We start from the raw sequence: 25,577 nt of genomic DNA on the forward strand, positions 1-25,577 counted from the left end.
CATGGTTTGCAAGGTCCCCTCAGTAGAGCAAAGATTGCTTCTCTGGGTTGACCGTTTTGCAGATTGTGCTTTCTGTAAGGATCGCCTCTCCTTCCAACTTAAGAAAGTACGAACTCTTGAAACGTGGTTGTTCAAAAGGATTCTTTTATTAAGCAGAAGTGAAAACCATCCAGCTAAAGCACGATCTGAATGCCCTTAGGCAAAGCAGTAGGATTAAAGTGGTAGAGACCCCTCCCTTTAGGTCAGAATGCAGATTTCAGCCAATACACAAGTGTGAAGATGTTTTCTTTACTATTTCCTTTGAGAACCTGAACAAACATGCATTCCCACCACTTCCCTTTAAAGTGAGACAACCCACATGGCTATCATATAAATTCCTGCAGGTAAAAGGAATCTCAGGCTTGCTTGGTGCCAGGATATAGGTTGTAAAATATCTGGTGACACAGGCCATGCTAGTAAATCAAATCCACGTCCCCCCTTCCTTCACTTGAATGGCAGTATCACTTTTAGGGATCTGACACTCTGTTTCTTTGGGAAAGATTCCTTCCCCAATCAGAGTCTCCTGGAGCCCCATCATCCACTTCCCTCCCTGCCTAGGATCAGCTGAATTCCTCCATTCAGACAATAGGAAAAAGAGAGTTTGAATCAAGCCTCAGGGTCAGTCTCCATTCTTCAACAGAGGGTCCCTCTCACTCTGCAAAGCTAAATTCCCCCTCAGTTCCTGGATACCTCCAGACATCGCTCGGCTGAGCTCACAGCAGGGCCAGGGCAGCTGAGAAATTGGGACGGAAGGGACCACAAACCTTTCCAGCCACAAGAGACACTTGGACACAGACTGTGGTCTGACAGAAGCTCCTATGGTGCCTTTAGGTGGCAGTGGGAAGGGTTATGGGCTCAATCTCACAACACTCACCCTATAGGGCTGCCCCATCTGTTGTCCCTGATGGCAGATGGAAGATTGTGAATCCCACTCCTGACACCAGTTTCTGTGGAATCAAACATAGGAGCCAAAAAACTAATAATCCAGGCTCACTGCACTTGTTATTTATTCAGTGTCCACTGGAGGAATTTCTCCACAGAAAATAGTGAGAGGAAATCTTACAGACAGAAGGATGCACTCATATTTATACATTCCAGGAAAGGAGGAGAAAAGGACAATCATATATATGCATATTTCATTTAATAGATGATGTAAGCATGAATATTCAGAATTAGGGAGACTCAAGTTATCTCCCCAGCCTTGTATTGTTGCTACCCTCAAGAAAGAGTTATTGTGTAAACAAAAAGAAACGTCTCAGTTGCGTTGCCACAGCAGTTTGGGTGAAATGTACTGAGAAATGAGGGCATCAACATTGCTCCATACTTTCCTTCTATATTTCTGTCTTGCTAACTTGCTCCCATTTCTCCAAGAAATTTGTCTCCTCATAAACTTTCACACACCCTTTATTTCTTTCAAGAAAAATAGTTGGCCCACTCATGCATGGAGAACAGCTTGGATCATTTTCTACATCTGGAGTGTGGAAAATGTTAAAAGTTAAAATTCCCATCTCACATTTACACATTTCTTCTGGCTGTAAGCTGCTCCTTTGTGAAGAATTCAATAATTTCCCATTTTGAAACATATAGAAATGATTTTCTTGGACTCCTGCATACTATCTAAATGGAAAGAATATCTCCTTTCTAATAAAAGAACTGTTAACAATTCTTCCAATATCACAATGGTGTTATATCTCATGGTTTTACATTTGTTCTGCCCGTAAGATGCTCCTTTGTGTTGAGGTCCGGCCTCAGAAGAATAATGTAGCACTTGGGGATGAAGATGCAGACCAGCAGACCAGCACTGGAGGCCAGGATGGAGAAGACCTGCACAGCCACCATGGATTTCCCTTTGGTGCTCAGGTAGGTGGGCACAAAAGTCACCCAGACACTGCAGAAGACCAGCATGCTAAAGGTGATCAGCTTGGCTTCGTTGAAGGCCCCAGGCAGGTTCCTGGCCAGGAAAGCCACCGTGAAGCAGATGGCAGCCAGGAAGCCCATGTAGCTGAGGGTGATGTAGAACATGACAATGGCCCCTTCGTTGCATTGCAGGATGATCTCTCCAGGCTGGGAGTGGAGGTCAGAGTCAGGGAAGGGGGCAGAAACTCCCAGCCAGATGGAGCAGATGATAATTTGGGCAGCAGAAGAAGAAAGGATGATGGAGTTGGCCAAGCTCTTCCCCAACCATCTCTTTACTCGGTTTCCTGGTTTTGTGGCCAGGAAGGCCAGCACTACCATGATGGTTTTGGCCAAGAGAGAAGAAATGGCCACTGAGAAGATGATGCTGAAAACCGTTTGTCGGAGAAGGCAGGTGGCTTTCCTTGGTTGACCAATGAAGAGAGAAAGAGACAAGAAGCAAAGCAGGAGGGAGACCAGGAGGATGTAGGAGAGGTCCCGGTTGTTGGCTTTGACAATGGGAGTTTCTCGGTATTTAATGAAGATGATTAAAACAAGACCCGTGGTTAGGAAGAAGAGTAGGGCAAAAGAGACCAGGATGATGCCCAGAAGTTCTTCATAAGACAGGAAGGTTATAACTTTGGGGATACATTGGACTCTGTCCACATTTGGATATTTATCATCTGGACACTTGGTGCATTTTTCTGTATCTGAGAAAGCCAAAAAGCAATATTTCTTTAATATACTGGGTTTTTTTACATGTAAGCAATATCTTTTTTGGATGACAGCTGTTACCATGGTCATCTTCCAAGAAGTATTTCTTAGCTATTTCATTAAAAAGAACATAAGAAGCAGGGGTGAAATGCTCCCAGTTCAGACCGGATCGCCTGATCCGGTAGCAATGGAAGCGGGTGGTTCGGAGAACCGGTAGCAAAAATCCCTACAACCTCTTCGCCGAAGAGGTTGTAGAAAAAATGGTTTTAAAAGTAAAAAAAAAAAAATGGCCACGCCCACCCAGTCACATTACCATGCCCAAGCTATGCCCACAGAACTGGTAGTAACAAATTTTAGATTTCACCACTGATAAGAAGGATATTTTTTTAAAAAAATGTAGCTAGGTATATGAAGGTGAGGGAAGACATAGGATGTTAATTATTTCCTGTGTAATGCGTAGAATCTTCATAGGAACCTATATTATTAGAGGTTAATAATGAATCATATAATCGTTTTAGGCAAACATCCTGAGTCCTGCCCCATGGCAATTAATATCCTGGACTTGGAGGATACCTATAGTATCTTGTAACATCTGGAAGCCACCTGGAATTAAGGAGAAAATCCTTTTCTTTTTTATCTTATACATCCAACAAACGTTAAATCTATAGTGGTCATCACAACGCGAGAAGGGAGTAAAATTGTCCCATTACATATATCGGATAACTTACAAAAGTCTATTACATATACCAAGTGATATGCTTATCAAATAGCTCTATTTGCAGCTCGATTTATTTATTTATTTATTTATTTATTTATTTATTTATTTATTTATTTATTTATTTATTAAATTTTTATACCGCCCCCTCTCCCGAAGGACTCGGGGCGGTGAACAGCCAAAATTAAAAACACACAATACAAATATTAAAATACATTAAAACAAAATTAAATTATCTTAGGCTTCTCCAATTTTAAAACCCCGTTACCCATAAAATTCACCCAATTAAAAATTTTTAACCCAGCCCGGCTTGCTGAAATAAAAAAGTCTTCAGGGCCCGGCGGAAGGTCCGGAGGTCCGGGATTAGTCATATCCCTGGGGGCAGCTCATTCCAGAGGGCGGGTGCCCCCACAGAGAAGGCTCTTCCCCGGGGGGTCGCCAGCCGACATTGCCTGACAGACGGCACCCTGAGGAGACCCTCTCTGTGGGAGCGTGTTGGCCGGTGGGAGGTTATCGGAGGCAGAAGGTGGTCTCGTAAATAACATCCAATTATACCATTGACTCTAAGATAGGCTCAGGCTCAACCCATCCAAGACCGAGTGGCTGTGGTTTCCGACGTCCCGATATAGTCAGCTAATGCCATCGCTGACTATTGGGGGCGAATCATTGGCCCCCACGGATAGGGCTCGCAACTTGGGTGTCCTCCTGGATTCACGGCTGTCGTTAGAAGAGCATGTGACGGCCGTGTCCGGGAGGATTTTTCATCAGGTTCGCCTGATCCGCCAGTTGCGTCCCTATCTAGATCGGGACTCCCTACACACAGTCACCCATGCCCTCGTTACTTCTCGTCTGGATTACTGCAACGCTCTCTACATGGGGCTCCCCTTGAGGTGCACTCGGAGGCTCCAACTGGCGCAGAGTGCGGCCGCGCGGGTGGTGATGGGAGCGACATGGAGTTCCCATGTGACACCTCTCCTGCGCGAGCTGCACTGGCTCCCGGTGGTCTTCCGAGTGCGCTTCAAGGTTCTGGTTATCACCTTTAAAGCGCTCCATGGCTTAGGACCTGGTTATTTACGGGACCGCCTGCTACCACCAATAGCCTCCCACCGGCCAGTACGCTCCCATAGAGAGGGGCTCCTCCGGGTGCCGTCGGCCAAACAATGTCGGCTGTCGGCCCCTAGGGGGAGAGCCTTCTCTGTGGGGGCACCTACGATTTGGAACGAGCTCCCCCCGGAGATACGTAGGATCCCGGATCTGCGCACCTTCCGCCGCGCGCTTAAGACTTTTCTATTTTATCAAGCTGGCCTGGCCTAAATCTTCCCCCCTTTTTAAATGTGGAAATTTTAAATTTTTAAATTTTAAATTCGTCTTTTTATAGGGGTATGGGTAAGGCATTTTAAATTGGGGAGCCATTTTAGATTTAATTCTGTTTTAAACGTATTTTAATTGTTTATATTGTATGTTTTTTAACTTTGGCTGTGCACCGCCCCGAGTCCTTCGGGAGAGGGGGCGGTATAAAAATCTAATAAATAAATAAATAAATAAATAAATATAGTAATCTGTGTCCCCTCATCCTTTCAGTATCATAGTAAGCCGGTCTGATTCCGCACAATTCATTATTTTCTGAATTACTACTTGTTCGGGTGGGCTGACCTTCATCTTCCAGTATTGGGCCCATGCCAATCTTGCAGCTGTTGTTATATGTAGCAGCAGGTACCATGTTGTTCTGTTAACATTTTCGGGTCTTATCCCTAATAAAAATACCTCAGGACGCAATTTTATATGCTGCCCCAACATCTCATTAAGCCACTTCTGTCAAATATTTGCAAGCCATTGGCACATATATCATACAGACACTAGTGGAGGCAGAAAGTGCCCCCACCCCTATGTGGAGAGGAGGGGCTTACACTGAGTATAAAACCCCCTCTAACCTTTCCACCATGCTCTCTTTTACGTTTGTTCTCCATGAGACATGATCTTTGATAGGGGTAGTCACACACGCTGTGTGCCCCCTACCCTAATGGATATTAAGACAGCCTTTGTATATAGTTAATATGTTTTGTTATATGAATAAATACATTTATCACATTTATTCATGCATCTGCCTTTGGACTCTTCTATGCTCCTGGGTGTTTTCTACGATCCCAATTTCCACAGAATGGTAGCAGAGGGAATGGTAGCAGAACTCCACTCCAGGAGCTGTTGAAAAGGCGAGATGCCCTCCAAAATAACCTGTGAGAGAAGCTCCCCTGTTGTGACCAGAGGCCTTCAACGGAGGAGAACTTCACAGCAGCCCCAGACTGAATCAACGATGGAAAACATTGAAGGGGGTTTCCATCCAGCTACACCCTGGCAGCCAGAGGCCACCCAGATGCAGCAAGAGATCCCAGGGGCTGAGCCAGGCAATGTTGGAGAAGGCTTCTTCAGCACTGACGAAGAGGGGGCAGAAGGTCCAGATGAAAGCCTGGACAGGCAAGTGGCTGAGATGTCAGAAGAGGAGTGCCGAGCAGCGCTCGCCTTCCTCCTGAGGACAAGGGCAGCAGCCAGAAAGAGGCCTGAGGAGGCAGCACCAGAGATGCCTGCCATCCCGGTAAGGACTCCCCTGCCTGATCTCTCCAAGATGGCGCCTGCCGCCAGAGAGACTCCCCCCCATCCAGTTTCCCGCCAAACAAAATGGCCACCAGGCCACTTCCGGAGGCAACTTCCTCCAAGATGGCTGCTCCCCTGGGCACTTTGCCAGAACCACGAGCCAGGCCCTCCCCAGCTCCACAGCCCAGGCGTACAACGCCAGCCAGTCAGTTCAGCCTTCCAGCGGCCCAGAAGACCACTCCGAGCCCACAAGGCCCTTGCCAGGCCCCGCCTGCCATGGCAAACATCAAAGAGGCCATAGAGGCCCTGGTCGCTGCCCTGCAACTTATGGAGCAACCACCCACTGGCCCCCCCGAGGCCCCAGACCCAGCTGCCCACTCAAGGAGGGCCCCAAATCCAACCTCCCACCCCCGGAGGAACCCAGATGGACCTGCAGCCTCCCACCCCCCACTGCAGAGGCGCTCACCATTCACTGAATGCTCCAGGGAGGCCCAGGCTGAGGCCTCCGCACCTTTCCGGCCCTGCTGGGATGATCCGGCGCTGCAATCCTGCTCCTCTGATGGAGAAGAGGAGATCCAGAGACATTTCCAGGCCTACCCAGCCCATGGACCTCATCTGATGGGCCTCCAGTCTCCAGAAAGATCTCCAGGCCTTCTTCCCACTCCTCCAAGGCTTCCCCACCACATCGCTGATGTCCGGACCTATTCTGAGGCTCCAGCCAGACCTGACTTCAGAGCTCAGAGAGGGAGATCGGAGCTCCAACAAGAAAAGGCTTTGGAGCATGCTCCATTTCCTGCAGGTGCCCAGTTGCTTCAAACTACAGAAGGACTACAAAAAGGAGCCAGACCTAAGCAATCAATCCCAGGCTTAGGGATCCCAATGCCATTCACATCAGGATCTTTTCAGCCATTTGAACAACTACCCATGCAGTTTAATGGCAATAATTTTGTAACTTTGCCAAATAATTTTGAAAAATTACATTTAAGTGGTCAGAATTTTAAAAAATGGTGTAAAGAGATTCAGATAATTCTCTTAAGAGAAAATACTCTGGACATGATCAAAAGACCACCCCCTTTACCTTGGAGCTCTGAAATTGAGTTCCTGCATAAAAGAGCTTACACAACCCTGTTAAGTTCTATAGACACAGCTCTGTATGCCAGTCTTTCAGATGGCCTCACAGCTCAGGAAGTTTGGACTGCCCTATATAATTTGTTCCATAGTGACAATATGGCTGCAACCAGCAGATTGTCAAGAATGTTCCACAACTATAAACTCAGACCTGGTGTCAAAATGGGGGAACATTTGGCAACGCTTAAAGCCATGAGGGATGAGCTTATACAGAGGGGGGAGCCTGTTTCTGAATCCACTTTAATTAGTGTGATGTTGAACTCCCTAGACAAATCCTGGAGTCCCTTTATTATTTCTCTAGAAGGGGTTTCTAGGGAACAAAGAAATATAGAATACTTTTCTGGCCGCTTTATTGAGGAAGATTTAAGACGCAGAGATGAGGAACAACAAGAAATGAAGGAGGCATATCACAGGCCTAGGCCTCAGAGGAGGCGCCAGGACACAAGTGAAAGAATTAATACCCTTCCCACCTGCTTTGACTGTGGCATACAAGGTCACTTTAAAAGGGAGTGCCCTCGCTCTAGGACCAACACGGCTGGACTTAAGCACAATAAAAATAAAAGAGGCCGTGGAAGAGGGGGAGGTGGTCATAAAGGATACCAATACTGTAGTGTCACTAGTGACAATCACACCTCCCAGGTAAAGGATGCTGAGGGGCTGTGGCTTCTTGATTCAGGTGCATCAACGCATATAGCCAACACGAAGCAACGATTTAAGGTTTTACACCCACTCAAGTCCTCAGTAAAAGTTGCCACTGGGGACAAGGCAGAGGTAACTGGGGAAGGCGTGATCAATGTGCCTGGTATAGGAGATGTCACAGGGGCACTGTATGTTCCCTCAATCAAGAACAACCTTTTAAGCATCTTAAAATTGACTGAGGATAAAAATGTAAAACTGATTTTTGAGAAGGGTGGAGGTTATGTTTTCAAAAATGGGGGTGTTGTTGGCGATATTGTAAAAATCAACAATTTGCCTTATTTTTCCCCAAAAGCACAGGTCAAAAGGCACAAGAAACCTAACAAGAGGGCTCAGGGAGCTAACGCCCAGATAGAGCAGAAAGCTTCTGTGCCAGCCCCCAGGTTGTCGAAACTCAAGGACCCTGGACCTAAAACCAATGAAGCTTTTAAACCAGCTCCTAGGACATCCAAAGCCATTAAGGCTGAGCCCATTAAGGTCACAACTCCTCAGCCAATCCTGAGGAACTCTAAGGTGACCATTAATCCAGTGCCTACTCTCATTACAGAACAGACCAAGGCTTGTAATGGTAAGATACATAAGGTTGACAAAGTATGCACGGGTAAACCTTTACATTTGGATTGTGCTCATATATTACACCGCAGGCTCGGCCATGCCAGCTTCCCGGTTATTAAGAAAATGCAAGATTTTTCTGATGGGCTTAAGATAAAGAATTGTAATACCTATTTGGAATGTGCCATCTGTAAGGCAGCAAAATCTAAAACTGCTGCTATACCTAAGGTCTCTTCCCGTCGTGCAAGGTACCCTTATCAGCTGGTACACATGGATTTGGTTGGTCCTTTTAGACCCTCCCTTGGTAGGGGGCGTTATTTTTTAACGGTAGTAGATGATTACTCTCGTTATGGCCATGTATTTATTTTAAAGGACAAAACTGAAGTCTTTACCAACTTCAAATATCTTTACAACCAGATCCAAACGCAACACAAGGTGTGCATCGCTCAGGTGCAGAGTGATAGGGGGACTGAGTTTACATCCAAGATTTTCGAAAAGTGGATGAAGGAGAGAGGCATCCTCCATTTTAAATCATCCCCTCGAACTCCGTCCGAGAATGGTATTTCAGAAAGGAGAAATGGAGTGCTGCAGAATGTCATGAACTGCCTACTTGCAGATGCTGACATGAGCCAAGTTTTTTGGGCAGAAGCGGTCAAAATGGCTAATTATCTAGTCAACAGGACGTGGAGTAGTGCCATTAACCAAACCCCATACTTCCTGGTCCATGGAAGGAAACCTAGCCTCTCACACTTGAGAATTTTTGGTTCCTATGCCTGGGTCCATATTCCCAAGCACCTCAGAAGAAAGGGGGGCAAGGCATCAAGGAGGCTCAGATTTATAGGTTATGCAACCGGCAGCAAGGCCTCTAGGTTTGTAGACAAAAATAACCTTGTCATTGTCTCTAGATCAGCTTCCTTTGAGGAGGGGTCAAATTGGTCAAAAATTCATTCCAATGAACCCGGTTATTCCCCTATTAGAAGCGACACTGAACAAGCAGCACCACCTGAAGAGGATGAACCAACAAACTCCAAGCAACTGACCAGCGAAGATCCAGATGGTGATGAATCCCTACCTGACTCTGACGATTCAGACAAGGAATCCCTGGGTGACTTCACACCTCCTGCCTCACCTAAACGACCATATCTTCGCAGCGCCTGGGACAGAGGCCCGCCCCATTTTGATTGGAAAGATACCTCCGGCAGCTCCAATTCTGACACCGATGCTCCGGATGACAATGATGATGGTGAGTGGCAATTTCCCAGACGATCAAAACGCTCCAATAAAGGGGTGCCACCCAAAAGATTGGACATTGGCTGTGTTGCCTCGGTCAACAGCGTTACCATGGCCCCTAAAACGTACTCAGATGTCCTTCAGCTTCCCGAGGAAGAACAGCGCAGGTGGAGGGTGGCAATGGAGCGGGAAATGGACAGTCTCAAAAAATTGAAAGTCTTCATCCCCATGGAAGTCCCCAAAAAGAGGAAAGCAATTGGCACCCGTTGGGTCTACAAGGTCAAGCCAATGCCCAACAACAAACTCCTCTATAAGGCCTGGCTGGTAGCACAAGGCTACGCACAGCGCTACTTGCAGGACTTTGATGAAACATACTCCCCCACCGTGAGAGCGGAAAGTGTGAGGGCTGCTTTGGTCACCGCAGCAGCACATGGGGAACACATTTTTCAATTTGATGTGCAAACTGCTTATTTACACGCACATCTAAAACAAGAAATTTACATCAGAGGTGCCCCCGGATTTCAACGGCAGGAAGGCCACACCTGGCTTCTGAAGAAAAGTTTGTACGGCCTCAAACAATCAGGCAGACTGTGGTACAAATGCCTGACTAAAACTCTCAAATCACTGGGTTTCCATCCATCTCCAGCTGATAAATGTACCTTCACAAGGGATACCAAAGGGGGGCTGGAGAAAGTCCTAGTGTATGTCGATGATCTTTTATATATAGGGCCTGACAAGGAGGGAAGTATTATATTTGCCAGGACCCTACAAAAAAAGTTCACTCTAAAGTCTTTAGGATATGTGGACAAGTACCTAGGCGTACAAATCATCACTACACCAAAAGGTTTTGCTCTCTCACAAAAGGAAAAGATAGAGGAACTCTTGGTGAAATGTAAAATGGAAGATAGCAAGCCAACGGCTATCCCAATGCAGACCGACTATTATGGATTGGCACACAAGGATAGCCCAGAGTTCCAAAATAATACTCTATTTAGGTCAGTGATTGGCTCATTACTATATATAAGTAACTGGAGCCGTCCAGATATTGCCCTGGCCGTAAACCTGCTATCTAGACAAGTGGAACATCCTACCCAGTTCCACTGGTTAGCCATTAAAAAGCTATTAAGGTATCTCAAGACCACAGCAGATTATGTGCTTCGCTTGGAACCTGAGAATAGAGACAAGGCCCAATTAAAATGCTTTGCGGATGCGGACTGGGCCGGAGATACCAAGACACGTAGGAGTACTTCGGGCTTCTTGGTACTATTAAATGAGGCACCCATCCATTGGCATGTGGGGCAACAGAAATTTGTTTCGTGCTCCACCGCTGAGGCCGAATATGCATGCTTATCAGAGGCAGGGAACGATCTGATATGGTTTGATGCCTTAATTTCTAGCATCTGGACACCACCGACTTTGCCCATCCAAATTATAGAAGACAACACCGGGGCCATAGGCATTGCCAAAGCCTATGCGGTGGGAAAAAGGTCCAGACATATCGATATCCGCTATCAAAATGTTAGGCAACTAGTAGAGATGGGGTTTATATCTTTATCACATTGTCAGACCAAATATCAAACAGCTGATATTTTCACAAAACCTCTACCAGCAGATAGGCACAAAGATCTGTGTAAAAAGTTATGTCTCACAGGGTAAAATCTGTTGTGCATTGCATTTGTATGTTTGCATGCCATTGGCTCGCAAGGAGGGGAACTGTCAAATATTTGCAAGCCATTGGCACATATATCATACAGACACTAGTGGAGGCAGAAAGTGCCCCCACCCCTATGTGGAGAGGAGGGGCTTACACTGAGTATAAAACCCCCTCTAACCTTTCCACCATGCTCTCTTTTACGTTTGTTCTCCATGAGACATGATCTTTGATAGGGGTAGTCACACACGCTGTGTGCCCCCTATCCTAATGGATATTAAGACAGCCTTTGTATATAGTTAATATGTTTTGTTATATGAATAAATACATTTATCACATTTATTCATGCATCTGCCTTTGGACTCTTCTATGCTCCTGGGTGTTTTCTACGATCCCAATTTCCACAACTTCAGAATATTCTTCCAAAATTTCATTGCCTCTCGACAGGTCCACCATAGGTGGAAATATGTGCCTTCTTTAACACCACATTTCTAAGGAACATTTTGGCGAGTCTGGCCGGTGGTAAATGCCATCGATATGCCATTTTATATATATTTTCTTTATATCCTATTGACCGGGTTAGTTTCATATTCTTAGTCCAGATTTCGTTCCACCTCTCAGGCTCTATTGAATAACCTAAATTCTTCTCCCAGCCATGAACCGAAGTCTTCGCACCTTCCTCACCTACCTCCATAGCCATAAAGAATTTATAGCACTTAGATAACACCTTTTCATCCACCCCCAATAATATTCTATCCAAAATCTGCACCTCTCGGCTAATCCCAAGTCTCTGTCTATCTCTCATATACTTACTACTAATTTGCATGTACGTCCACCAGTCTAAGTTCACTAAGGAGAAACTTCTTATCAGTGAGAGCAATTAACCAGTGGAACAGCTGGCCTCCAGAAGTTTTGGGTGCTTCAATATTGGAGGTTTTTAAGAATAGACTGGACAGTCACTTGTCTGAAATGGTATAGGGTCTCCTGCTTGAACAGGGGGCTTGGCTCGAAGACCTCCAAAGTTCCTTCTATTCTATTCTGATTGATTGATTGATTGATTGATTGATTGATTGATTGATCTACATGACTGGCAGAATATTTGTGTAATGAGTTCCCCCCATAACTATCCAGAGCACCACATTATGGCCCATTGACACCTTCTCAGTGATCCTCAAGGGGAGGATCCAATATACAGTTGATTGAAAGGTCTTTCAGAAGGTGGACCTAAAACAATAATCAAGTTTCAGAGAACTCAGATGTTCCTAAAAAGATAAACATAGCAGCACATATGCAACAGTGGTGGGTTGTCCCTGGTTTGGACCGGTTCGCAAGGACCGGTAGTAAAACCAGCAGGAGGCTCCGCCCACTGACCCGGACGTCATCATAGGTGATCTGCTCCCATTGTGAACTGGTGGTAAAGGTAAGCAGAACTCACCCCTGAAATCCAAACTAAAAAGCAGAAGAGATATTTCCTCTGCTGTTAGTAAAGCTTGCCTAGTCTGCCACCCCCTCCTCCCATCTCTTTCCCAGCCCCTCCTTCCAAGTCTTCTTGATTTACTTCCGCTTAGATAAGAAATTGTGCAGGTTAAAAATAAAAAACCAGGTGAGCTTCAATCTGTTTTTTAATTTGGATCCAGTTCCACAAAGCCTCCCATTTTCCTCAGTGTGACCCACCTTCCTGAGTGGAGAAGGTCCCCTCCGGACAAGGCACGCAGTCATAGCAGCAAACTGGCTCTCCTTCTCGAACCCTCTTGACAAATCCAGGATGACAACTTTCCACACATTTGGACTGAGGCAGGGACTGAGCAGAAGAAAAGGAATGCCAAAGAAAATGTGTTAGGACTCTCCATCCATGGAAAACGGAGGTAGCAATGGATGGAGATAAGTAGCTTCTGGTCTTCATTGAGGTAAATATGAAACCTCTGACATCTTCTAAACAGATGCAGGAGGTAAAACAACTGGCAGGTCTCTTTTGATTTTGGAATTTAACATTACAATGAAGTACTTTTCTACTTAATAAAGTCTCTAGAGGGATGGAATTGAAAAAAGATTTAAATATGATGATATATTCATCTCAAAACTGAGAACAAAGTTTACTGTAAAAGATTGAGGAAACTTTTATTCCATTAGATTTTTTAATATAGAATAAAACTATGATGAGGAAAGAAACCTCTGACCACTAAGATCTTGAAAGGTGTCCATAAAACATGACAAAGCCATCCACTTAGGTCCCGTCTGTTGAAGAACTTCCATTAGATGACACCACCTGGCATGGGAGGCCAACCACCCTGGAGACTCTAGGCTTTGCTCACTTGAAATGGGACCTCAGACTTTGGAAAACAGAGAAAAGACACCAAAATTTCTCCCACCTTATTGAGCGACTTTAGCCATGGAAGAGCACCTTCTCTGATAATAAATCTCTGTCTTTGAAAATACACAAGAGCCTCTGTCCTGGTATCCTCCTTGGGGAAAACTAAGGAGGCCCGGATGGACAGATCTGCTTTTATCTCTCCATTTTGGTCCAAGTACAGTTTCCTCTCAGAAATATTCCAAAATTCATTCTTCTCCAGAAAGGGATGAAACTAGAATGGGAACATCCAGGAATTTGAAAAACAGAAAACTTTGTTTCTTATCCCATATTGAATCTTTCTTCTACAATTGTCTAAACTCCAAATATGCTTAATTAGGTTACAAATACTGTCATCTTCAGAAAAAGTTTGAGAAAGTGGCTTCCGGTCTGGCTTCCGTCGCCCCAGACAGTCCTCTGTGACCGCCAGTCCCGTTGCCTGTAAAGAGCCGCCTTTACACCTGAAAGGCAGCTCGAAAAACTCCATTTCCTGATGGAAATGCGAGACAGAGCAGGCAAGGGCAGGTAGAGCCCTCTGTGAAGTCCCCAGAGTTTTTCTTTTTACTCTTGTGGACGAGCAGATTGTGGCTCCCTATTTCCGCTCGCCACTGCTCCGGGCTTCGGGAGAACTCTGCCTTTTTGCAGAGCCAGGCATCGGGACCGGATCAATCAACAAAACTAACAGATGGTTTAATTAAAGAGAGCGAGATTTGAACCTGGGACCCTATATCGCAAGTATTTTTAATGATTTTACAAGTGTTTCTAACTGAAGGAAAAAACAGTTTAAAATGGTGACTGCTGAGGCTTGAGAAGAAAGCCGAAAGTGAAAGTCCTTCCATAATAAGCTATAAAGTAGCGGAATATACAGTGCCAGCTAGAATCTAGAAGGAAAATATCCATTTTAAGTTTCTCTTTTCTTGGAGATTTGTATTTGATCTTGTTTGGGGAAAAGTTTTCTTTTAAAAAAAGAGCTTTTCTGTGTGGCAGAATGGCGTTAAAACTAATAAAGCCTGACAAACAAGCAGTGGGGGGGTGCTCCCCCATTTACAATTATGTGAACAAGCTCTGAGCTTACAGACTCAGCAGAATGGCTTTAATTTAAAAGAATTTCTCCAGGAGGAAATGGCAAAATATCACGAGTCTGTGAACCAGAAACTTGAAAAATTAAGGCAGGAAATTAAATAAATGATACAACTAAAGTATGATAATCTGCAATGAAAGATTGTAACAGTGACTAATGCTTTTTCAGAAGTTGTTATAAAGATGGATACAAATATCAAGTTAATTAGAGTCTAAAATGGAGGAAGTTGATGATAAGATTTATAATTTGGATAATAAAATACAAATAATTGAAAATGATTTGATAAATATTCAAGACAATAGAAGTAAAGTCTAAAAAGGAAGCTGGTCACGAGACTTACAATGCAGAAGATATAAAGCAAGGGATTGAAAAAGAAGTTGTAATAATGCAATACAGGCTCACTGAATATGCGGTCAGAATGAGAGAGTTACAGGAATATAATAGAGATGATCTAAGAAAAATATCTGCTCAAGTTCTGGCTGGGATTTTAAAGGTTAATCCTGAGGAGGTATCTTGTAAGATTGACAAGGCCTATAGAGTAAATTCTTGGATTGCAAAGCAAAGGCAACTGCCTAGAGATGTGGTGATTTACTTTACAGATAAAGAAATAAAGAAATGAAATTGTGCAAAAATCCTTTAATTCTACTCCACAATTGTACGGAAGAAAGATCTGGATATATAAAGAATTGCCGCCTAAGATGTTAAAAGATAGAAAGAAATTTGGATTTTTGGTGACTGAGCTAAAAAAACAAAACATCCCATACAGGTGGGACATTCCAGTTGGTATAATATTGAGATATCAAGGAGAAAGATATCAGCTAAATACTGTTGAAAAAGCGGAAGAATTTTACTACAAGGTTCTCAAAAAGCGAAATCAACAAGAGATAGAAATTCAAGATAAGCAGAAGGAGGTGGAAGTAATGAAGAAACAACAAGTTACAGAGGTCTCTGTAGATGAGCCGCTTCTGGATTCTCCTTCAGAGGTCTCAGCTGGACTATTCAATACAAGAGAGGTGGCTTTAGATTCTAATGTAATGACTTATCAAGTTACAAACCAGCATGGAAATCAATCAGTTGATATACAATTTATAGAACCAGAACGGAGATTTAAGCCACAAAAGCAAAACCAACAAGATCAAGTTATAGATCAGCATGAAAATCAAATAGTTGATATACAACTTACAGAAAGGAAATCAGGGTGGAGATCCAACCCACAAAAAGTCAAGAAAAGAAGAAGTAGGTCTCACAAAAACAAAAACTTTTAAACTAAACAACAGTGTAATGCCAGTTATTTAAGAGATGATTGAATATATGAAAAGATAATCGGCAAAGTATTGGTTTATATTATCCTGAGGAGAGTGACAGATCTCTGCAGTGCTATACTTTTGGGATGTGAAAAAGGCCTTAAATTGAATGGATTGGAACTATCTTTTTTCGGATTCTTTGACAAATATACTACGTTTATGCTGAGTTACAAGGCAAGAGTGTTATGGGACTGGGGCACGCAGATGATCTGGATGTTACCCTATTACGGTGGTTGGAATTAATAATCTGGATAAAAGACACCTTTACAGATACTATATGGAATACAAATATAAAGTCACTCGGGTGGTTGTTGTTTTCTTTTTTTATGAAGATATTTGCTATTGATGGGGGCAGATGGTAATTGAAGATACGGAATATACTGTTGGAATTAGGATGTGATGTTATCCTAACATGGGTGATGGAGTTTACAATCCAGCTGAAAGGCATTATAGAAGATATTATATGGATTACAAGCTTAAAGTTTTTTCAAGAGGATTTTATTTATATAAGGGAATACTTTTTAGTGGTGTGGGCAGAAGAATAAAGATATTACGAATTATTAAGTATGGTAGTCTTGTAGGAAAGTGGGTGGAGACAGGGTAGTTTATTGATTGTCTAGTCTAAGAAAAGGGATATTATGTTTAGATATGAATATATGTAAAATATTTGAGTTAAGAGATATAACGATGGGGGTGAAAAAGGGTAGACTATGAATTGAATAAATGTTAAATTAGGATTTATTATATAGTTTTATAGCAGAAGGTTGCTTTGAAATGTTATATTAATATACATAAAAGATTTGATTTAAGAGATATATGTATGGGGGGAGAAAAAGGGTAGATTATGAGTAGAAATCGCTAAACTGGGAGATATAATAATATTATTATGCTAAATTAGGAGTTATTATATAAGGTTATAGTAGAATGTTATTTTGAAATATATAAGGGGGATATGATAATATTATTAGAAAAAAAGGGTCAGCATATGGGGATGGAGTAAGGGGATGGTAAAGTATTTTATAATCTGTTAAGAATTTGGGTTTTATTATGAAGAAGCCACAGGGGGAGGGGAGGGGGAGGGGGGGTTAGGGAGGAGGGGGGAAAAGGGGGAAAAATGTATTTGAAAAACTTTTTCAATAAAAAAAGAAAAAGAAAAAGAAAAAGTTTGAGAAAAATTTGACTTTTTTAAAAAAAGTTTTTTTTTATTTTGAAACAGAAAACAACATAAAAGCATCATCCTTTCAACAATTACAGACAGAGTTTCGGTCGGTTAAAATCTTTTCATGCTCACAAACTCTTCAAGATATCATTATATGACACATGTTTCTTTTCCACTAAGAAAAAAAACAAATTTTTACACATTTTATCTTAATTTCATTTCATATATCATATTTCATCTCCATGTTTTATTATCTATCCATTGATAAAATAAATCCCTTATCAAATAATATTGTTTATCCTCCTGTTCTTTTATTTCAAATGTCAATTTACTCATTTCAGCACAATCCAACATTTTCTTAATAATTTCTTCATCAATAAATATCTTCTCTCCTTTCCAATTTTTGGCAAATAGAATTCTAACTGCTGTTAACACATTAAATATTGCAATTCTTTATTAAATGTTTCTGGTAAGATCGCTAATTAAAATGTCTCTGGTTCTGAGAAAAATTTGTCAATCATATACTGACAAAATATAAAGAAAATATAATTGACACAATTGGTCAATTATAGGGAACATTCTAAAGCAGATGATAAATAAAATGAACAGAGAAAAAAAAAGATGATTCATAAACTATTTGAAAACAAGAGGTTGATTCCCAGAAAGCATGGGTTGATCAAGAAGAAAGTTGTCAGGCTAATCTTCTCCCTGGTCAGCCTGATGGAAAACACCTCCAGATGTGCTAATTCTAATTAATTGCAATGCCACATTAACAAAATGTTGCAGATCAGAAAGAACAAATCTCCCACCAATTCTTTTCTCAGCCTGAAAAGTTAGCCAGGATCCTTTCTGAGTTTCTTTCTCTCCCATTATGCAGCTGCAGGATTCTCCCCTCTTCTCTGATCCTTCCCTAGGCAGCCTCTCTTCCCCTCATCCCAAAAGTCATTCTCACACATCATCACACTTCCTAAGTAGATTATGGAAACTCTGGTGATATCACTGGATTTCAGTAAAGGACTCACAAACAATTTTGTGATGTGATTAGAAACCTGAGGGGTGGATGGTATGATAGTTAAGTGGATAAAAACTGTCTTCAAAATGATACACAAATAATTTTTAACCCTTTTAAATCTTTCCTATGAAACCTGAAGGTGATGGATAACAATTTGCCATTTGTCATTAATTTTTCTATGTTGTCATTAATACAGTAATTAATACGATCTTAGAATAAGCTAATTTGATGTGATTTAAAGAATATAAAGTCTTTCAACTTACAAGCCTTATTTGAAACTTCATTTAAAAGTTTGATAAAATAACAATGGTTTTAAATCAGAAGCAAGCTACAATTGTTGAATTGGATGGTTGGTTGGTTGGTTGGTTGGTTGGTTGGTTGGTTGGTTGGATGGATGGATGAATGGATGGGTTGGATGGTCGGATGGACTGGAACTTAATTTGCTTCTGGCATCCCTGAAGGAGGAGTCTGGTTTGAAGGCAGGCTGCCTGGAGATGGCTGGAGAGGCCATGGACCCTGAAGACTCAAAGTGAGCAGAACGGATAACTGAAGAAATGGATTCTTTCAGGAAGATTGAGGGAATGGATTGTCATACTTAACTGGAGGTCCTGTGACTTTGGGGAATGGAAAGCAGTTGCTGGGAAACATCCTAATTAATTTTTTTAAGGAAATGTATTATTATTAAGAATCAAACAAAGGTGTTTAACCCTGGACAGATTCTGGATGGATCAGAGGTAATAATTGTGGTGGTCTGTAGTAGATAAGAAGCTCCTGTAAATTTTCTGTGAGTTAAATACAATAGCAGATAACAGACCATTTTGAAGTTTTGAAATTTAACTTTATTGTTGGATTGCCTGTTAAATACATTTTTAACATAGAGCAGATAGATGACAAGTCAAGTAGTTGCAAATAGATGTGTAGTTTATAATTGTTAGACTATTTTGCAAGGGGGAGAAACTATTATTGCTGTATTGTATTCAACTGGGGGCACAATATACATGTTTTTGTCTGTTTTTAATGCACAATTTTTGAAAAATGTTTTGTCTAGTTTTGTTTTGTCTTTGTAATAGTTTTATTTTTTGAAGCTTATATTTTACCTTTTTGAATAAAATAAAATTTAATAAGAGGAATATCAAGTTTCCAGAAACAATATTATCATTAGCACACAGAGAAGGGTGCATAAGTAAAAAGCAGTAGAAAAATATCTGAGTTTTAGCAACTAGGACTTGATTAACAATAGACTCTCCTATAAGAACATGAATGGTGGACTGGAAGGATGAGGGATATTAAACTTGATATGCATGTTTGTGAAAATGATCTCAGAAGTGTAGTTAACTGGGAACAGAATCTGAGTCAGCAGGGAAATGTTCATGGAAAGAAGGCAAATGCAGCCATAAGAATCTCAGGAAGTGAACTTTGTGGTTTGGGGAGACCCCAACTCAAGAACCAGGTCCCCTTGCAGGCATCACGCTTGGAGGAGAATTTGCACAAAATCTAAGTGAACTTCAGGGAAGGAGAAATAAGCCAAGGAAGAGTTCAAAGGAGCTGATCTTAGCCTTGAGGAAAGAGAAGAAGGAGAAGAGCTGAAGATCAGGAGGAGTCTGGGAGCCCCTTTTCCAACTGACACAATCTCTCGGTTGGAGCAGGGAGGATGCAGCCCTCTTCCAATCACTGACACACGTTACACACGAGTGTAAGATCTGCTCACTATTATTCCAGAGTGTCAAACACAGAAAAATGAATTCAGTTACAAGAGAGGAGATTTTAGCTGAATGAAATAAAAAAATATGATGGGCTGTTTTATAGCTGAGCCAGTAAAGCAGAGAAGTTCAGTCTCCTCTTCATGGATTATCTGAGTGCAAAGCCTGAGCAGCCATCAGTCAGAGAAGCTTTAACTGGGATTCCTGCAGAGAGGAAGGGTTGGGCTAGATGGTCTCAGGGTCTCCTCCAAATTTATGAAGGTTGTCATGCCACAACATGTATCTATTGTGCAGTTGTTGCTCTAGCCCCACCTAGTGGCCGGGGGCAGATAAACCTAACTGTATGGTCTGAAGCCAGACTCCCTTTTCTCTCAGCCTTTGGAGGAGACGGAAGCAGCCGGTTTGACCGAGACACCTGGTCATCCAGAGACAGCCTCCGTCCCTCACACGGAGCATCCCTGGAGAGCTTCCAGCTGCTTCTTTGTTGGCTGTTAGTTAATGCTGCCTATCTCCTATTTATATTTGATTCTCACTCTTTGCATTTCCTCAGTTTCTCCGTGCCCTTTTCTCCCAATGAAACACCCAGATCCACCCCAGGCTCCCTTTCACAGGAGGAGAAGAGGGGGGTTTAGCTGCCTGTTGAGCTGCACACAGACCTACCTCCAGTGGAGACGGAACAAAGGGGAAATTCCACCATGCTCATCGCAAACCCACAAATGAAGGAATTTTATTTAAGAAAGAACACAGCATTTTCAAACGAGTAGAGTTTAATATTAAAATGCCATGGTATCTACTCTTTGGAACCATAATTCCCTGAGTAATTGAATTGGACAGATCTGTTGAGTTGGTTCCCCTCTTTCTCCTCTGGATTCCTCCTCAAAAGGATCTAAGATTGATGGATGCATATTGGGACCCCCATACCTGCCACGGCTGCAGCCTTGGAGACCCCAACGTCTTTTCTCTCTCCTTCCTTCTCTTCCTCAATCTGGAGGAATAAGCGGCATTCAAGGCCTGGGCCAGAGTTTTCATGAGACTGTAGGATTGGTAGTTATTTGGGAACCTTCTTCTGTTCTTTTTCTCCTGGGTGTCCAGCGGGGCTTTTTGGTTGCATCTTCTGCGGCCTTTGGCAGAAAAGACGTTCTTTGAAAGAGAACAGAGAAAATAAAGATCTTGAAACTTTTCTTCCACAAAAAAAAGGGGTTCAAAGGCAGAATCCTTTGGCCTTTTTTTCCCTAGATAACCAAAGTTCAAAATACTATGGATGTATTTGAGAAGTCTACGCTTCTTCATTAGATATATAAAAAAATTCGTGAGGATCCAGACTTTCCCTTCAATGGGTCCTGGCAGACGCATAAATGTTAAATGGAAAGGAAGAATTCTCTCCCAAATGGAATCAAGTTCCATGAAGTGAACAAAGATGTTGACTTGTCTCCACTTAGAGAGGGAATCACTGAGGGCTGTTGTGTATCCAGTTGTTGAGATCAGTTGTGATATAACCACACAAATTCCACTCCTGACAAGCATAGGAGTAAAAATCCTCATGAAATTCTCTCCCTTCTCTGTGTCTGAAGCAAAGAGGCCAATCAGGGTCCATCTGAAATGGAGGAGCAGCTGAACAATTGCTGGGTACTGGATCCCTTCTTTGGGATTCATCCGGTAAAAAAGGGGGAATTTACTTTTTTCACTCAGAGCCTCCGAAGCAGTTTCAACTTTGATCTGAAAAAGCAATGAAGAATGCTGTGTTACATTTGGGGTCAGATCAAGTCCAAAATATTAGATTTTAATAAATCCAACCTGGTTCTCATGAATGTATTAGAATAGTTTGTTGCTCTATCCCAGATTCTTTCTGGAGGAAATTTTTTAACTTCTTTCTCCAGTTATACAAGAAACAGGCAGACCTCAAAGCCTAATAAGATTTGTCAGTTGCATAATCCAAGTTTGGTCTTTAATTGAAGTTTTGTCTGTTCCAACAGCCACAATTTTCAGAGTATGTCAGTTTCCATAGATTACATTTTATGCCAATGCCCATGTTTTCTGAATTCAGACAAAGCAGAAATTGGGTAAATTCCCAAATCAGCTCTGAGGGCAGCAGCTGGAGTCCTTTTACCCACCGCAAGATCCTCCTCAGAGGCTGAGATTGGGTTGGTTCTGCTGGTGGTTTCTCTCTGAAGCCCCAAACATCAGATTGATGTAAGAACATGGGGGAAAACTGGGCCTCAGATGCTTTAATAACTGGGGCTGAGGAAGCTGGAGAGCTAAGAGGTTTTCATTTAAACACCACTTTCACTCCTGCCCTTTCTCTAACTGAGCTCCTTGGATGATGAGGGAGCCAAGATTCAGGCTCAGAGACTAGATGACCTACAAGGTCCCTTCCAACTCTGTTAATCTGTATCTATCTATACTATTCCAGACAAGTGGCTGTCCAGTCTCTTCTTAAAAGCCTCCAGTGATGGACCACCCACAATTTCTGAAGGGTAGACGTTCCGTTCCTCACCATTAGGAAATTTCTCCTTAGTTCTAGGTCGGCACACGGAGCCATATTGGTGGGCACACGAGTGTTGCCCTAGCTCAGCTCCAGTGCGCAATTGATTTTCAGGCCTTCCAGTCCCACCGGAAGTCGGGAAACTGACTGTTTCTGGCCTCCCCAGGCTTCTTGAAAGCCGCTTAGTTTTTTAAGCTGCTGCTGGCTCACATTTAAGTGATTGTCTACTAGGACTCCAAGATCCCTCTCACAGTTACACTTATTGAGTCAGGTTTTGTTGTGTATTCAGATTAAGCACACTGAAGCGGGCGCCCATTAACAGTTGTTTATTATAGTAACGAGAGTATTAACAGGAACTGATAACCATAACAGCACAACGAACCTCTCAATTCCCCTCAGAGCGAGGCTTATATAGCAAGCTGTCAAATTGTGTAGCCAATCCGACAGCTGGTGGCTCCCGCTACTTTTGTTGCTAGCGGCTGCTCCAATCAACATTCAAAACGCCAGTTAGTTAGGCAGAAGACTCAACAGGTTTCACCTCATCTGTAAATATACATTTGGTTTTTCTAGCCTAAGTATAAAACCTTACTTTTCTCTACATTAAATTTCATTTTGTTAGATAGGCCCAGGGTTCAAGTCTATCTAGATCCATCTGGATCTTCAACCTATCTTCTGGGGTGTTGACTATTCCTGCCATTTTAGTGTTGTCTTCAAATTTGATGATTTCCCCATTTCTTCCCTCATCCAAATCATTCATGAAGATGTTGAAGAGAACTGGGCCTAAAATGGAACCTTGGAGTGCCCCACTGCTTGTTTCCCTCCATGCAGACGTAGTTCCATTGAGGACCACAGGCTGAGCCCATCTGGGGCTGATGCTGTCCATCCCACATATTTTTAGCTTCCCGAGAAATAGGTTGTTGTTTACTTTGTCAAAGCCTTTCTGAAATCCAAGTACTGTATACTACATGCACTGCATTTCACTGGTCCACTAATTTAGTCATTTTTGTCAAAGAATGAAATAACATTTATTTATGATCTGTTTTTTGACCCTGTATTAGTCCTAGTAAGTCATTCATACCTAGACTGAAGAACAAGGGTTCAAATACAGTATGCATCTTTCCCTTCCCCCTTGGTAAGCATAGATCCTTCTTCTCATGGCTCCATTGAGCCCAAACCTCCCTCTCAAACAAGGGCTTGGATCAGGGCCAACAGTCTGAGCTCCGTTTTGAGGGCCATCCATTTTCTCCATCATATTTCTCTGTTTATTGAGTCAAATGCTGCGCTAACATCTAGAAAGCAGCAAACCTTGTTTTACCTCACTGATATAGATGATGTATTTAAAGACAAATTTGTTGCCAATATTAGATTATTAACATGCATTATTCCTTATAAAATCTATAAAGCTTTTAACTCTACCTAAAACCTTCTACTTCTTCTGCAAAGAATGCATTTTTCTCAAGTTTAACTAAGAGGATCATGGAATAAATTTTAGCCACAAGTCTATTTGGTCTATAGTTGCTAGAGTAATTTTTTTCCTCTTTTTAGATAGGTAAAATGCTACTATTGGCAACTTCAATCCAACTGGATAGGGCAGGCATTATTTATGTGTGAAAATGAAGTTGCCAATAGAGGCCTCAACAACCAGGAATATTTTTGATCAGTTAAATAGTTGGCAGAAAGTCTTCTCCAGGGAATGTATTGCTTGCATTTCAGGCCTTTTATGATTATTTTCAACATGAACATAATGGGGTAAAACATTGAGAATATGGAGAAAAGCAGCTCTTGGATTCCACGGAGAAGACATGATTGCATCTATTGCTCACCCACCACCACCCACCCCTCACTTTACCAGGTTGAGAAAAACACACACAAACCTGTGGGACTTTGTAGGTGTTTCCTAATGTTGACATCTGGATGGAGATCTCCCTTTTAGCTGTATCAAGAAGAGCCAGGAGGTTCTCCTTCCTTCCACAGCTGTAGTTGGGGACATTGGCTTCTCCAGTGGAGAGAATGTCCAGCAAGGCATCTGAAGTGCGGAAAGTGCTCAAATAGTTGTTGTGGATGTTGTAGCCCAGTGTGAGGTTGTGCAGGAGCTGGGAATTCTTGTTGATCATTTGAATGTTGAAAATGAATCGTAAACCATATAAAAAACCATAAACCTTCCTATTGTTAAAACATGTTATTATAATCCAAAGCAACAATAAATACTTTTTTTAATATATAATCCTCCACAAGCCTACTGAGCCTTAAGCCAACATTGATCCAGTGATCAGTTACACAAATATGGAAATGGGTTGAGGTAAAGCAACTACAGCTGATTCCACCACTACTTTAAAATCATTATTCAAGTGAAAAATTAAGGATTGAAGTGAGAAAGGAAAATAATATGCACCCCTTTCAGCTTTTTTTCAGACCCATTTTTGGATTTGAGTCTCTTTCACAAAATCAGAGAAAAGAGAGAAGCCATGGAAATCAATATATAGATATATATAGCCAATATAGATTTAATTATGTTTTAAAGTATTTTAATGTTTATATTGTATGTTTTTTTAATTCTGGCTGTTCACCACCCCGAGTCCTTTGGGAGAGGGGGCAGTATAAAAATTTAATAAATAAATAAATAAATAAAATAAATAAAATCATTCAGGAAATTAGACATATTCCCCAATATAGGAATAAATGAAAAATAAAAAACAGAAAAGAAAGAGTGTTAAAATGGAGGGAGTGCAACTCCGTCACCCTGAATGACTTACGAATCATGGAAAACAAACTGAAGAGAAGGAGCCACGTTGAAAAGCAACTTTGTATGCAATATTTCACTTCCAGTGAGGACTATACCAATGAGATGGTCTCCTGGGCTGTAAAAGCTCCGTGGTTGTTTTCCATCCTGGTTCTCCAAACTCAGCGGGCATTTCATTCTCAGCTTCCCAGAGACTGGATGGGACAAAAGCAGCATCAGAAGCAGAAGCAGGAGGTCCATCATTCATGAGGTGAATCAATGAATCAATGAAGAAGATTTAGAGGAATTTAAAGGATTCTCACAAATTAGAATATAATCCAGATGCTTTCCTGATTCAAACACAGAGAAACACTCAGCTTCACCTGGAAAGGAGAGAGACGTACATTCAAGAGCACAGACTCTGCCTGTCCCAAATCTCCATATTTCTCTGCCCAAAGTCTCCCCTGGAGGATTCGGCCAAAGAGCAGAGCTGAAACTTTTACCATAATTCTCCCTCTCAGGAGGGATCCCTGGATAATACAAGTAGTTCAAAGATTGTTGGGAAA

At 42.1% G+C, this 25,577-nt stretch overlaps 1 protein-coding gene across 1 annotated transcript; it reads right to left on the minus strand.

The window, feature by feature from the left end:
* Positions 1-1,731: 1,731 nt before the first annotated feature.
* On the minus strand, positions 1,732-25,275 carry LOC139318736 (vomeronasal type-2 receptor 26-like). Its single transcript, XM_070946315.1, has 6 exons — positions 25,046-25,275; positions 24,167-24,455; positions 20,732-21,526; positions 13,577-13,789; positions 12,882-13,008; positions 1,732-2,642 (listed from the first exon to the last, which is right to left on the minus strand). Exons 1-6 carry the CDS (start codon positions 25,273-25,275, stop codon positions 1,732-1,734), a joined length of 2,565 nt encoding a protein of 854 aa, XP_070802416.1.
* Between the last annotated feature and the right edge of the window lie 302 nt (positions 25,276-25,577).

Source organism: Pituophis catenifer, unplaced genomic scaffold (genome assembly GCF_029215685.1).
Source record: "Pituophis catenifer annectens isolate HBS135680 unplaced genomic scaffold, rPitCat1.0.hap2 SCAF_6, whole genome shotgun sequence".
Classification (NCBI taxonomy): Eukaryota; Metazoa; Chordata; class Lepidosauria; order Squamata; family Colubridae; genus Pituophis; species Pituophis catenifer.

Bases quoted from the DNA above. Each gene is read 5' to 3' on its own strand.
- LOC139318736 (XM_070946315.1), bottom strand. From the start codon at position 25,275: ATGATGGACCTCCTGCTTCTGCTTCTGATGCTGCTTTTGTCCCATCCA. The intron at 13,790-20,731 runs GTATGGGGGTCC...TTCCCATTCTAG, and splicing joins CAAGGCTGCAGCCGTGGCAG to TTTCATCCCTTTCTGGAGAA. The intron at 2,643-12,881 runs GTGGGTCACACT...TGGCTTTCTCAG, and splicing joins GACCTTCTCCACTCAGGAAG to ATACAGAAAAATGCACCAAG.